Source organism: Mustela erminea, chromosome 1, assembly GCF_009829155.1.
Source record: "Mustela erminea isolate mMusErm1 chromosome 1, mMusErm1.Pri, whole genome shotgun sequence".
NCBI lineage: Eukaryota > Metazoa > Chordata > Mammalia > Carnivora > Mustelidae > Mustela > Mustela erminea.
The window spans coordinates 51,987,221-52,001,618 of record NC_045614.1 but is presented as its reverse complement, the minus strand read 5'-3'; the positions used below and the strand labels follow the sequence as shown (position 1 = coordinate 52,001,618).

General features: G+C 38.5%; 1 protein-coding gene across 9 annotated transcripts in view; it reads right to left on the bottom strand.

Annotated features, from left to right (window-relative positions):
- Nucleotides 1-14,398, bottom strand: part of FANCD2 (FA complementation group D2) — a 59,436-nt gene that overhangs the window by 29,128 nt on the left and 15,910 nt on the right. For all 9 annotated transcript variants that reach the window (XM_032326884.1, XM_032326879.1, XM_032326870.1 and 6 more), the window contains 5 exons: nt 10,090-10,233; nt 8,061-8,195; nt 5,840-5,971; nt 4,597-4,707; nt 283-392 (listed from right to left, as the gene is read on the bottom strand). In XM_032326884.1, the coding sequence (XP_032182775.1) occupies nt 283-392; nt 4,597-4,707; nt 5,840-5,971; nt 8,061-8,195; nt 10,090-10,233 (632 nt within the window). The remainder of the gene's footprint in view (nt 1-282; nt 393-4,596; nt 4,708-5,839; nt 5,972-8,060; nt 8,196-10,089; nt 10,234-14,398) is intronic.

Below are 14,398 nucleotides of genomic sequence, written 5' to 3'. Positions count from 1 at the left end.
CCTCTTTTGTGGAAACATTTCTATTATTTTATTTATTAGCAATCCCTAGTTTTAAACCACCAGACTGTAATGATTACAATCACATTCTGTAAAAATTATATGTGGTATATACAGTCAAGATTAGAAGGGAAAATGGAAAAGTCGTAACAAACATTTGTTTACTTCTCTTATTATGGGCTTAATGTTTATCATTATAACACAGTCAACACAATGTAACAATTTGTAAGGTGGCAACTTGATTAACTGATCTTGAGCCACAGAAGTCAGAATTTCTGTACATACCTGTCAGCTGCCATGATGCCAGCCATGGTGACAGCACCAATAATACCAATGAGTTTGTATTTGAATATGGTGCTAGAGAGCTGCTTTCGTATCACCAGGTGCATGTCATCCTGCAAGGAAGACATGGTAGAAAAAGCTGAAGATGCTGGAACAGTCAACAAAAGAGCCTGTAGATACTGGAGCCAAAACACACTGGAGCCAAAATACCAAGGGTTCTATCATTTACTATGTGGCTTTTGGCAAGTCATTTCATCTCTGAGTCTCAATTTTTTTCATCTATAAAATGGGGAAGGCTTTTGTAAGCATGAGAGACAAATTAAAAGATGTCCTATTGTTGTGATACTTGCTTGATAAGGATATGTGAATTATTGTAATGTTGTTGGATACTCAACAAAATAATGAAACAGAAAAAAATACCTAGGTAAATTAACCAAGGAGGCAAAAGACTTGTACATTAAAACTATAAAGCAATGCTGAAAAATATTAAAGAAGACCTAAATAAATGGAAAGATATCCCATGTTTGTGAATTGGAAGGCTTAATATTGTTAAGATGATGATAATACTCAAAGTGACAGGCACATTCTTTGTAATTCTTACTAAAATCACAACAGAATTTTTTATAGATGGAGAAAAACTCATGCTAAAATTCCTATGGAATTTCAAGGGACCCCAAATAGCCAAAACAACCTTGCAAAAGAATAAATATGCTCTTTCAAATTTTAATATTTAAATTATTATACTCTTTCAATTTAAAAATTACTACAAAAGCTACAGTAATTAAAATAGTGTGCCACCTGCATAGGAAGCATATACACACCAAGTCCATAAATAAACCCTCACATACATGGTTAAGTGATCATAGATGCTAAGATAATTCAAAGCGGTAAGTATAGTCTTTTTAATAAAAGTGCTGAAAAAATTGGATACCCACACATACATGAAATGAAATTGAACCCTTACCTTTAGCAGTATATAAAAATTAACTCAAAGTGAATCAACAACCTAAATTTAAGAGCTAAAACTATGAGACTCTTAGAAGAAAACGAAGGGAAAAATCTTCATGACTTTGAATTGGAGAAAGGTTTTACCTAAGTATGACACCAAAAGAGCAAGTAAAAACAAAACAAAACTAAACAAAACAAAAACAGATAAACTGGGGCTTCATCAAAACTCCAGGAGTAGGGGCGCCTGGGTGGCTCAGTGGGTGAAGCCGCTGCCTTCGGCTCAGGTCATGATCTCGGGGTCCTGGGATCGAGTCCTGCATCCGGCTCTCTGCTCAGCAGGGAGCCTGCTTCCTCCTCTCTCTCTCTCTGCCTGCCTCACTGCCTACTTGTGATCTCTCTCTGTCAAATAAATAAATAAAATCTTAAAAACAAAACAAAACAAAACAAAACTCCAGGAGTAAAAAGACAATGCACAGAATGGGAGAAAATATTTGCCCATCATGCATCTGATAAGGGACAATACCTAGGAAGTATAAAGGATCCCTATACATCAACAAAAACAAAACCGCAACTGATTAAAAAAAAAAAAAAGAACAAAGGACATGAATAGACATTTTCCCAGATAAGATATTCAAATGACTAATGAGCAAAGAGTAAGATGTTCAACATCATTAGTCTTTAGGGAACTACAAATCAAAACCACAGTGAGACAGCACTTCACACCCAGTAGGACGGTTACAGCTAAGAAATGGAAAATAACTGTTGGTGAGGTTGTAAAACTGTGGAGCCCTCAATTGTTTGTGGACCCATAGAATGGTGCAGCTGCTGCAGAAAATGGTTTGGTGGTTCCTCAAAATATTAAACACAGAATCAACATATGACTTAGCAATTCCACTCCTAGACATAGACCCCAAGGAATTGAAAATAGGGACTCAAACAGATCCTTGCATACCAGTGGTCATAGCAACACAATTCACAATAGCCAAAAGGTAAAAAAAAGGCCACTGTCCAACAATAAATGAATGTACAAATTAAATGTCGTATATACATGCAATGGAATGCTAGTTAGGTTTTATAAAAAGGAATGAAGTTTGATATATCTTACACCATGGATGAACCCTGAACAGATAATGCTAAGTGACATAAACCAAACAGAAAAGGATAAATATAGTATGACTACTTTTTTTAAGATTTTTTTTTTAAGATTTTATTTATTTATTTGATAGGCAGAGATCACAAGTAAGCAGAGAGGCAGACAGAGAGAGAGAGGGGAAGCAGGCTCCCTGCTGAGCAGAGTCCAATGCACAGCTCAATCCCAGGACCCCAAGATCATGATCTGAGCTGAAGGCAGAGGCTTAACCCACTGAGCCACCCAGCCACCCTTTGTATGACTATTTTTGAAATTTAAATTCTATTATTATTATTTTTTTTTTTAGAGAGGGAGAGAGAGAATTTTAAGCAGGTTCCACGCCCAGCAGGGAGCCCAATGCAGTGCTCAATCTTATAACCCTGAGATCGTGACCGGAGCTGAAATCAAGGGGAGGATGCTTAACTGAGCCACCAAGGTGCCCCTCATATGACTATTTAAATGAGGTACCCAGAACAGGCAAATTCAGAGACAGGAAATAGACTGGAGGTAACTAGTGTCTGGGGGAAGGAAAATGGGGAGTTATTGCTAAATGGGTAGAGTTTCTGTTTAGGATGACAAAAAGTTCTGGATATAAACAATGGTAAGAGTTGCACAACATTCTTAATGAACTTAATGCCACATAAAAATGGTTAATGGAGGGATGCCTGGGTGGCTCAGTTGGTTAAGTGACTGCCTTTGGCTCAGGTCATGATCCCAGTGTCCTGGGATCGAGTCCCACATCTGGCTCCTTGCTCAGCGGGGAGCCTGCTTCTCCCTCTGCCTCTGCCTGCCACTCTGTCTGCCTGTGCTCACACTCTCTGACAAATAAATAAATAAAATCTTAAAAAAAAATGGTTAACGTAGAAAATTTGTTATGCGTATTTTATAATAATTAAATAATATTAAATATATTTAATTAATCAATATAAATTATATAATTAATATAAATTAAATAATTAAATAAAATTAAAAAATAATGATGTAGCTCTATATTACTGATGTGAAGCCATCTCCAAAATATACTGCTAAATGAAAGATAGATGCAGAACAAAAGGAGAAGGAGTGGGGACGCCTGGGTGGCTCAGTTGTTTGGACGACTGCCTTCGGCTCAGGTCATGATCCCGGAGTCCTGGGATCGAGTCCTGCATCCGGCTCCCAGCTCCACGGGGAGTCTGCTTCTCCCTCTCACCTTCTCCTCGCTCATGCTCTCTCTCACTGTCTCTCTCTCAAATAAATAAATAAAATCTTTTTTAAAAAATAATTAAAAAAAAAAGGAGAAGGAGTGGAATATAGGTAAATACAAATTTGCTAAATGCTCAGAACATCTCAGAAAGCTATAAGGTAGAAAGCAGAAAGGTATAAGCAAACTCGTAAATGCTCAGGACATCTCAGGAGGATAGAAATATCTCATGACAAACTCAGGAAGTCATTGCCTTTAGAGAACCAGATGCCTAGAAGACTGAGAGGGGGAAGACTCATTTTTCACCACGTCTTATACCTTTTGAATTTTGTGCTGTATATTACCTAGCCCCCCTCCTTTTTTTTTTTTTTAAATTAACAAAAGGTGTTGGTTGTTCAAAGTTACAGTCCAGTATGGATTACTGCCACAGGGTGGCACTAAAGATACAAAAGAGCAACAAGTTCTGATTGCAATGCAATCTCTTGTTTTAGTCCCTTTGCCTGACTTTCTCAGCAAACAAAGACCACCAATGAAAGCAAGCCCAGATAAGTTCACATTAGATGTAGAGGTTCCCTAGAAAACAAGGCAACGCTCTGTGTCCCCACAGCACTCAGTATAGAACCTGAATAGCTTTTCTTTTCTTTTTTAAAGATTTTATTTATTTATTTGATACAGAGAGAGACAGTGAGAGAGGGACCACAAGCAGGGGGAGTGGGAGAGGAGATGCAGGCTTCCGGCTGAGCAGGGAGCCTGAGAATCATGACCTGAGCTGAAGGCAGATGCTTAACCGTCTGAGCCACCAAGGGGCCCCCTGATTACAGCTGATTACAGACCCATTTCTACCCTAATAGACTAAGCTATTTGAGGGTAGAAGGTCTAATATACCTACTTTCTCAATGTTTGGTACACAACAGACACTTAATGTCTGAACATAACTACTCTAGCCTGTGTACTAATAGAAATCAAGTACACAGCCATGGTCTGAGCTATAATTATGTTCAATGAATTTCAATTAAAGAAGTTTAAAGTTTTAAAGGTTTCTCAACACACTGCCTGTTACCTGGATGTGACTGCTGGCTTCATGCTGTTTGCTAAATGCCAGTGTGCTGAGAATATAAAAGAGTTTTCGTATCTGCTGAGGGGACATATTATCCAGATAATCTAAAATGCCCTATGGAAAAAAAAATACCAACAATAAGGTTAGCCACTGATATTTTCCTCCATCAAATAAAAAAATTAAAATCCTTGTAAGAGGTATAAGAAGCATCTGGATAGCCACAAAAGCTCATGTTCTCTCAAGCTGTGCCCAGCTGTACCTCCTAGTTCTTCCTATTCTTCTTCATCCTTCCCTTCTTAGTGAAAACCGTGCTCTGTCAAAAGTTACATCTCTGACCTTACTGCTTATCATAACATCCCTTTCAGTTTCCATGCCATGAATTACTTATTCTTTTTCTACAGATGTGGAAGCAGTCACAAGGGAAAAACTTACTTTTCAACATTGGGCAAAACCTCAGCTTTCTCATCCCTAATATGGGGATAACATGACCTACAACTACCTTTCAAAGCCCAGACCTGATTCTGTCAACCCCCTGTGAAAAGTCTGTGATAGCTCTCTACGGTCTATAAAATCAAGTTGAAACTCTTGAGCGTGATATTTGAGACCCTTCATAATCTAACATTGTCCTATGTCTTTCCAGCCTCACCTCCCACCACTTCTCACCATATGTCCCATTTGCCAACCATGCTAGTCTACTTCCTTCAGGTATACTATGGACCCAGATGCCAATTTGCTTCTGTTTAAACTGTCCTCTGCCTAGATGCACTTCCTGTATTTTCTCTTATTGAACCATGCTCAAACTTCAAGAATTACTCAAATCTACTCTTTGAAGAAGTAGTAGTACTTGAAGAATGCAGTTTCCTAGGCCAAATTATTCTTGCGCTGGTGCATCTATATCACTTAATCTTTCTAGGGATTTCTCATGTTGTAGCTACAGAGACTTGTTTATGTGTTTTACTAACACCAAAGGCAAGAACTAAGTCTTATATACAGAGCACCCAGAATAGAGCCTGCATATAGGTACAAAGAAGTATTTGCTGAATGCATTAATACAAACATAAATGAGTTATCTTTTTTCCTATTATTTGCCCATTACCCCACCTCCTTCCCACCCCCTCCCACCAATTGTAGTGCTCAATATCTAGAACACAAATTAAATTGCTGCTAATTAACAGATGCCAGATATCTCTCAAATACATGCAAGAAAGAAAAATGACTCAAAATATGTCACTGGAGGGACACATACCTTCACAAACACAGCATTCAGCCTCATAGCAGAAAGGTTTAGAACTACCAACTCCCGGAGGACATCCAATGCAGTATCAACTTCAGCTTCATTCCCGCTGCAGATATGAGTCACTAGGGCACCAACTACTTCCTACACAGTAAAGCATCAACAGGATAGTGTGAATGAAAATATGACATGGCCATCTTGAAAGGGTTAATGCTTGAGACCATTCTAATCTCAACCTACCCTATCTCATTGTTTAATTCTATTACGTACTTTTCATTAATGTTGTTTTCAGGAGGTTGAGGATTATGTCAATCTAATTACACAACCATCTACTCCTGACTTATTTCCTAATATTTATCAGGGAACACTATGTAAGCCCTCCTGGTTTTGCTCCCTGGCATAGTCTCTTTTTTCATATGGGTAAAATACTACCCTTTAAGCTATGGTTGTACTTAATCTATTAAAATTTACTAAAAAGATGAACTCAGGGAGCCTGGCTGGCAGCATGTGACTCTTGGATCTCTCAGTTGTGGGTTTAAGCCCCATATTGGGTGCAGAGATACTTAAAAATAAAATTCTTTTTTTTTTTTTCCAAAGATTGTATTTATTTACTTGACAGAGAAAGACACAGTGAGAGAGGAAACACAGGCAGGGGGAGCAGGAAAGGGAGAAGAAGCAGGCTTCCTGCTGAGCAGGGAGCCTGATGGGGGGCTTGATGCCAGGACCCTAGGATCATGACCTGAGCCGAAGGTAGATGCTTAATGACTGAGCCAGCCAGGTGCCCCTTAAAAATAAAATCTTTTTTTTTTTTTTTTAAAGATTTTATTTATTTATTTGACAGATCACAAGTAGGCAGAGAGGCAGAGAGAGAGAGAGAGGAGGAAGCAGGCTCCCCGCAGAGCAGAGAGCCCGACGCGGGGCTCGATCCCAGGACCCCGGGACCACGACCCGAGCCGAAGGCAGAGGCTCCAACCCACTGAGCCACCCACTTAAAAAAAAAAAAAAAAAAGGAACTCAGAAGTTCAAGGTTTTAAAGGTTTTTACAGGTTAGACTGGCATGTTTCAAGCAAACATGAGCCACGATAGTATCTCCAGGACATTAAGATGGTTCCAGAAAAATATCTTGTATGCCATTCTCCCTTTCCTTTATACTGCTGCTCCTTACTGAATCATATTGTTTTCTCAAATGCAGTAGCTAGCTCATGCCCTGCTTTAAATTTTTAAAATTTTGTCTTTATTTTTACAAGTTCCATTAAAATGTTTTGACATTGTTAATAGTATGTTTAGCATGTACAAAAAAATACAAAGTAAGACACTGTTGATTTCATAATCACTTTCCACAAGTAGAGCCTCCCCTCTCTGGATATGCACTATTAAATTTTATGTTTCATGTTCATGGGAATAGAGTTACACCCTCAGGCATTTCCCCTTCATTTGTTTTTCCCCAATTTTTTCTAGGGAACAACTCCAGGATCAACTGGCAGCTGATCATTTGCAGCTAAATTTTAAAATTGCTCTTTCTATATACTATGAAAGCTGCCCGATAACCCCAGCTCTTTTAATCATGGTTTACTTAAAAGACTAGATGTGGGGGCACCTGGGTGGCTCAGTGGGTTAAGCCTCTGCCTTCAGCTCAGGTCATGATCTCAGGGTCCTAGGATCGAGCCCTTCATTGGGCTCTCTGCTCAGCAGGGAGCCTGCTTCCCCCTCTCTCTGCTGGCTTCTGCCTACTTGTGATCTCTCTGTCAAATAAATAAATAAAGTCTTAAAAAAAAATAGACTGGGGGCGCCTGGGTGGCTCAGTGGGTTAAGGCCTCTGCCTTCGGCTCGGGTCATGATCCCGGGATCCTGGGATTGAGCCCCACATCGGGCTGTCTGCTCTGCGGAGAGCCTGCTTCCTCCTCTCTCTCTCTATGCCTGCCTCTCTGCCTACTTGTGATCTCTGTTTGTCAAAAAAATAAATAAAATCTTTAAAAAAAAAAAAATAGACTGGATGTGGACCTTCATTTTCAAGTCAGAGAATTTTAGACCTCAAAATGCAAAGTTAGAAGTCCAGTGTCCCTTATTTTATTAAGACTAGGACTAAAACTAAGTTTTCCCAACTCCCAGTTCTGAGTTCTTTTTCCTTCAATGTCTTCCAACGAACAAGAAATAAACATCATATTACATGCAAGTCACTTGGAATTGTATTTCTTCCTGTTCCCTCCTTTCCAAAATAAATATTTCGACATACCTGCTGACAGTAAGTGTCAAAAAACTTAAATGCGTATTTGTATAGGAGACTGCCAAACAAAATGATACTCTGGTCGAGGGAGTGCAACAAACACTGCGCCAATGACAGAATAGATGGGCAAATATCCTTAAGGACCTTGAAGGGGTGAAGAGGAGACAAAAAAAAGAAGCTGTGGAAGAAATTTAGTTATTGCAGAACCAAGACTTCCTGACCCTTATAGGATTTCAGAGTTCTCCTCACCAACTCTCATTTTAACTTAAGGTAACATAATCTTTGTTTTACTCAAAATTATCTTTCATCATTCTGAGTTTTTGCTTAGGATCAATGGGATTCAATGTATGGATAAGAAGTGACCTGGAAGCTGAAGAAGTTAAATTATAAGCCTAATAGCATTGTTCCTATCTGCCTAATTTGGGACTAGAATCCAGATCTTTTTTTTTTTTGAGAGAGAGTGAGGGAGAGAGCACAAGTGGGGGAGGAGTATAGGGAGAGGGAGAAGCAGATCCCCTGCTGAGCAGGGAGCCTGAGGCAGGGCTCAATACCAGAACTCAAGGATCACAACCCGGGCCAAAGGCAGACGCTTAACCAACTGAGCTACCCAGGTGCCCCTTAAATCCAGATCTTCTGAATCCCAATATCCTCACTCAATCATACTATCTCTCTGGGGATATACTGGGTCTGCTCTTCCTTGGTTATGATTTGAAATCAATCTTTAAGGTTCAATACCAATTAAATTGATTTCTTCTGAGATCAAAAAGAGAACTGATCATGTCTCAGCAATGGGCAGAAGATGGACATTAAAGGACCCAAAGTAAATAACCAGTTTAAGTCCAGTTTCTTTATTGATACCATCACAATAGATAAAAAATCTTAAATTAAGCCCTGAATTGGGTATAATGCTTTGCTGAGGAAAATGCAATAAAAAAATTATATATGGGGCACCTGGGTGGCACAGTCGGTTAGGTATCCAACTCTTGGTTTTGGCTCTGGTCATGATCTCGAGGTCGTGAGACTGAGCCCTACACTGGGCCCGACATTTAGCACAGTCTGCTTGGGCACCTCCCTCTTCCTCTGCCCCCACTCCCTAAGATAAATAAATAAATCTTTAAAAAATTATATATGATTTCTGCCTTCTGGAAAATTATAGCCCAAAACACATATTATTGCCAGAAATAAGCACAGAAAGGACTGTAAGATAAAATAATAGAAACATTAAATCCATTTCTAAATATAAAATCTTAAGACCCAACCATATATTCTCATTAGCACCTAAGTCAAGCCCCAAACTATTGGTTATCTAGCTTTTTAAGAAGGTATACGCTATTAATATCCTAAAAATTCACCAGGAAATACTGTTCTTAACTTATAAAATTCTAATCAAATGGTTTATATTTCAACAGGAAAAAACCACCCAAGAGTCACATGGCCAAATAGGGATGGTTCAAAAGATGCATAATTATGTCTCTATTAGCATTCTTCTGGTCCTGTTTTGCTCAGGGTTTTTAAAAACTGCTTAGAACAGGATATAGAAGTAAGTTTGTCAAAGCTATGGACCACAAAGGGCTAGGTAATTAAAATGATGCAAAGTTAAGATTTGAAAGTCTCAATGAGTTTGGAACAACGGGCTGAAACTAACATGAAGAAACTTTTATATGGGAGCTACAAAGCCTTTCATTTTAAGTTAAAAATCAAGTTATACAAGAATGTAAAATTAGAAGACCTGAACTAAAACATTTCCTGTAAAAAAAAAAAAAAAATTGGGGGCTTGAGTTTAATCAGTTCAACATAAATCAATTTTGTCACCTTTTTTCTAAAAAGATGAGACACCAGTCTTGGGTTGGTTTTATTAACAGTATAACATCTCGATCAAGGTAAGTAAGAATCCTATTACATTTTGAAAACATACTGAGCTGTCAAAAGTCAACACCCAGCAAAGGCGTATTGTCAAGATTTCCACACTGAGTAAGAAAGATTAAAAATGACTTCTCTATAACTTTCAGACTAATGTTGCTAATTCTCTGCCACTTACCAAGTCATGAATATAGAATGTACTTTGCAGCAGCTGTTCTTGAAAGCAGCCTGATCGAATCTTATTTCTTAGCACCCTCTCAATGTACTTCTTTGTCTGAGTGTTGGTGCTATAGATGATGAGAAGCATTGCCAAGTCGAAAGTCTATTGTCAACAAAAATGACAAGAGAAAAAGAATTTAATAAATCAGTATATTTATTGTCGTGAAATAGCAGCTCACAACTTTTTCCCATGAAAACACAGAAGGGGTGATACTTGTTTGTTCAACACACTCTCATGGGAGTATCTACATTTTTTTTGTCACAAAACCCACAAATTTTTTCAGAGAAATAAAGTGCTATAAATATTAACCACTATTATCTTTATGAAAACAATGGAATATAAAATGAAGTAATATTATTACAGAATAAACTCTGAAGACCTATATATTTATTAAAGAAAAATCACTTGCCAACCTCAGGATTTATTTCATTATTATTAGGAAAACTACTTTCTGAAAAGGTGGAAAGACTGTAAATGCTTCTCAATATGAAAAAAATAAAATTCTGACAGTCATTTTTAGAATATTATACAACCATTAAAATGAATGAGATAGGGGTGCCTGGGTGGCTCAGTGGGTTAAGCCTTTGCCTTAGGCTCCAGTCATGATCTCAGGGTCCTGAGATAGAGCCCTGCATCAGGCTCTCTGTTCAGCAGGGAGCCTGCTTCCCCCTTCTCTCTCTCTGCCTGCCTCTCTGCCTACTTGTGATCTCTCTGTCAAATAAATAAATAAAATCTTTAAAATGAATGAACTAGACTACATTTTTTGACAGACACTCACAACATTGTGAAGTTTAAAAAAAAGCAACCTACAAGACAATAATAATATTAAGATTTATTTTTGTAAACACAATATACATAAATATATTTAAACATAAGAGTTAGAATGCTTGCACTTACATACACATACAGCTTGTATATGAATAGGAAAAAAGTCTGGAAGAATTATCCATGAAGAATGGAACAGAGAGTGAAGAAAACCTTTTTAACATTTTTAACATATTAACATTTTTTAGATTCCTTGTGGGGTTTTATCTCCACAATTAGCTTGTATTAAATTTGTTTAAAAAAGAAGAAGGTTATAGAGCAACATCATCTGTCACAATAACTCAGTATTTATTCACTGTAATTAGTTGATTGTATATGTTTGTTTATATTTGTAAATTTGTTTCTTTCATGTATTATCAGCATGAAGAATTTTTACGTAGTTTAAAAAAGAAAAAGGTTAAAGAAAGTCAAGCAGCACAAAAAATAAAAACAACTATTCAGAACTCATACAACATAGCAAAACACTAAACATTCCAATTTAAAAGATGGATCAAGAATTCCTTTTTTTTTTTTTTAAAGATTTTATTTATTTATTTGAGAGAGAGAGACAGTGAGAGAGAGCATGAGCGAGGAGAAGGTCAGAGGGAGAAGCAGACTCCCCATGGAGCTGGGAGCCTGATGCGGGACTCGATCCTGGGACTCCGGGATCATGACCTGAGCCGAAGGCAGTCGTCCAACCAACTGAGCCACCCAGGCGTCCCAAGAATTCCTTTTTTTTTTTAATAGATTTTTATTTATTTGAGAGAGAGAGGGTGCATACACAAGCAGGGGGAGCAGCAAGCAGAGGGAGAGGCAGGCTCGCCACAGAGCAGGGAGCCTGACATGGGACTCGATCCCAAGACCCTGGGATCATGACCTGAGCTGAAGGCAGATGCTTAACTGACTGAGCCACCAAGGTGCCCCACCAAGGATTTTTTATTTTTTTTAAGATTTTTTTTTTGACAGACAGAGATCACAAGTAGTAGGCAGAGAGGCTGACAGAGAGAGAGAGGAGGAAGCAGGCTCCCCGTGGAGCAGAGAGCCTGATGTAGGGCTCGATCCCAGGACCGTGGGATCATGACCCAAGCTGAAGGCAGAGGTTTTACCTCACTGAGCCACCCAGGTGCCCTGGGATTTTTTTTTTTTTAATGTTTCTTTTTATTTTTCATTTTTTTTTTTTAAAGATTTATTTATTTATTTATTTATTTGACAGACAGAGATCACAAGTAGGCAGAGAGGCAGACAGAGAGAAAGGAGGAAGCAGGCTTCCTGCTGAGCAGAGAGCCAACGTGGGGCTCAATCCCAGGACCCTGGGATCATGACCTGAGCCGAAAGCAGAGGCTTTAACCCACTGAGCCACCCAGGCGCCCCTTATTTTTCATTTTTAAAGACTTTAATTTTATTTGTTTGACAGAGAGAGAGGGTACACAAGCAAGGGGAGTGGGAGAGGGAGAAGTGGGCTCCCTGCAGAATCCTGATGGAGGGTTTGAGCCCAGGACCTGAGCCGAAGACAGATGCCTAATGACTGAGCCACCCAGGTGCCCCTGCCCACCAAGGATCTTTTAAAAATTTTTTCATTTTAGAGAGAGCAAGCACAAATGGTGGGTTGGGGGAAGGGTAGAGGGAGAGAGAGCCTGACATGGGCCTCCATCTCTGAGATCATGCCTGAGATGAAATTAAGAGCAGACACTTAAGCACTGAGTTAAGCTCAGACTGAGCCACCCAGGTACCCCTGGGCCTAGATCTGAACAGACATTTTCTCAAAGACCTATGAACAGCCAAAAGACACATGAAAAGATGTTCAACATCACTAATCATCAGGAATGTAAATCACAATGAGACATCACCTCATACATGTCAAAATGGCTATCATTAAAAAAAGACAAGAGACAACACGTGATGTTGAAGATGTAGAGAAAGGGAACCCTTGTGCACTGCTGGTGGAATGTAAATTGGTGTAGCCCCTATGGAAAACAGTATGGAGGTTCCTCAAAAAATTAAAAGTAGAAATATCATGTGATCCAGAAATTCTACTTCTGGGTATTTTTTCAAAATAACTAAAAATTAATTCAACAAAATATCTGCATTCCTATGATCCCTGTACATTATTTACAATAGCAAAGACATGGAAACAACCTAAGTGAAAAGCAAATGTGGTAAGTACACAGACCACAAACACACACCTACCTAGACACACACAGACACACACTGGAATATTATTCAGCCAGAAAAAGAATGAAATCTTGCCATAACAATATGGACAGATCTTGAAGGTATTATGCTAAGTGAACTAAGTCAGACAAAGACAAATACCTTATGATCTTGCTTATATATGGAACTCAAAAAATAAAGAAACAACAAAACAAAACACACAAAAATCTGAATTCGTTGACACAACAGATTAGTAGTTACCAGAGGCAGGGGGGTTTAGTCAGTAGAGCATACAACTCTTGATCTTGGTTGTAATTTCAAGCCCCACATTGGGTAGAGGGATTATTTAAAAATAAAATCTTAGGGGCACCTGGGTGGCGCAGTGGGTTAAAGCCTCTGCCTTCGGCTCAGGTCATGATCTCAGGGTCCTGGGATCGAGTCCCGCATCGGGCTCTCTGCTCAGCAGGGAGCCTGCTTCCTCCTCTCTCTCTCTGCCTGCCTCTCTGCCTACTGATCTGTCTCGGTCAAATAAATAAATAAAATATTAAAAAAAAAATAAAAAAATAAAATCTTAAAAAAAAAAAAAAAAAAAAGGGATTTTCCTGTTATAAAATAAATAATGGGGCACCTGGGTAGCTTAGTCAGCTAAGTGTCTGACTCCTGATTTGGGCTTAGGTCATGATCTCAGGAATGTGAATTCAAGCCCCTCATTGGGTTCCACTCTAGGTGTAGAGATTATTTTAAAAATATACATATATATAAAGACATTGTAGAAGCATATAAAATGTTTATGATACAATGTCAAGAGAAAAAAAATCAGAATGCAAAAATTACATAATAATTAGAAATCTGCAAAAACAGATAAAACAGGTATACAGTTGGCCAACCGTTATGCAAAAATGAAAAAAAGAAAGAGTTGTATTAGGGTATTTTGATCCTTCCCAAAAAACTGAGTTTTTCATTGTTTAATTCACTATTGTAAAAGCTTTTAAAATAGTCACCCAACAACTGGATAATCTAACAGAACCTCACAAAATAAAACAGATTCCAACTAATGAAAAATCCTTAATGGGAACCAAGTAGTACATAAGAAACATAATCATCTGGCTTCTCACAGAAGAAAAAATTTCCATAATTAAGACAGCTTCAGTACTGCTGCCTTGACAGTAAATGGATGGACTATTTGACTCACTCTGGTCAGGCTGACACTGGCAAAGGTAAGTAAAACATGGAATGCCATTATTTTGACAATTACATTCACCAGAAGGAAGGGTAATCAGATAGACACAGGGACCCAACCCATGCCCCAGTG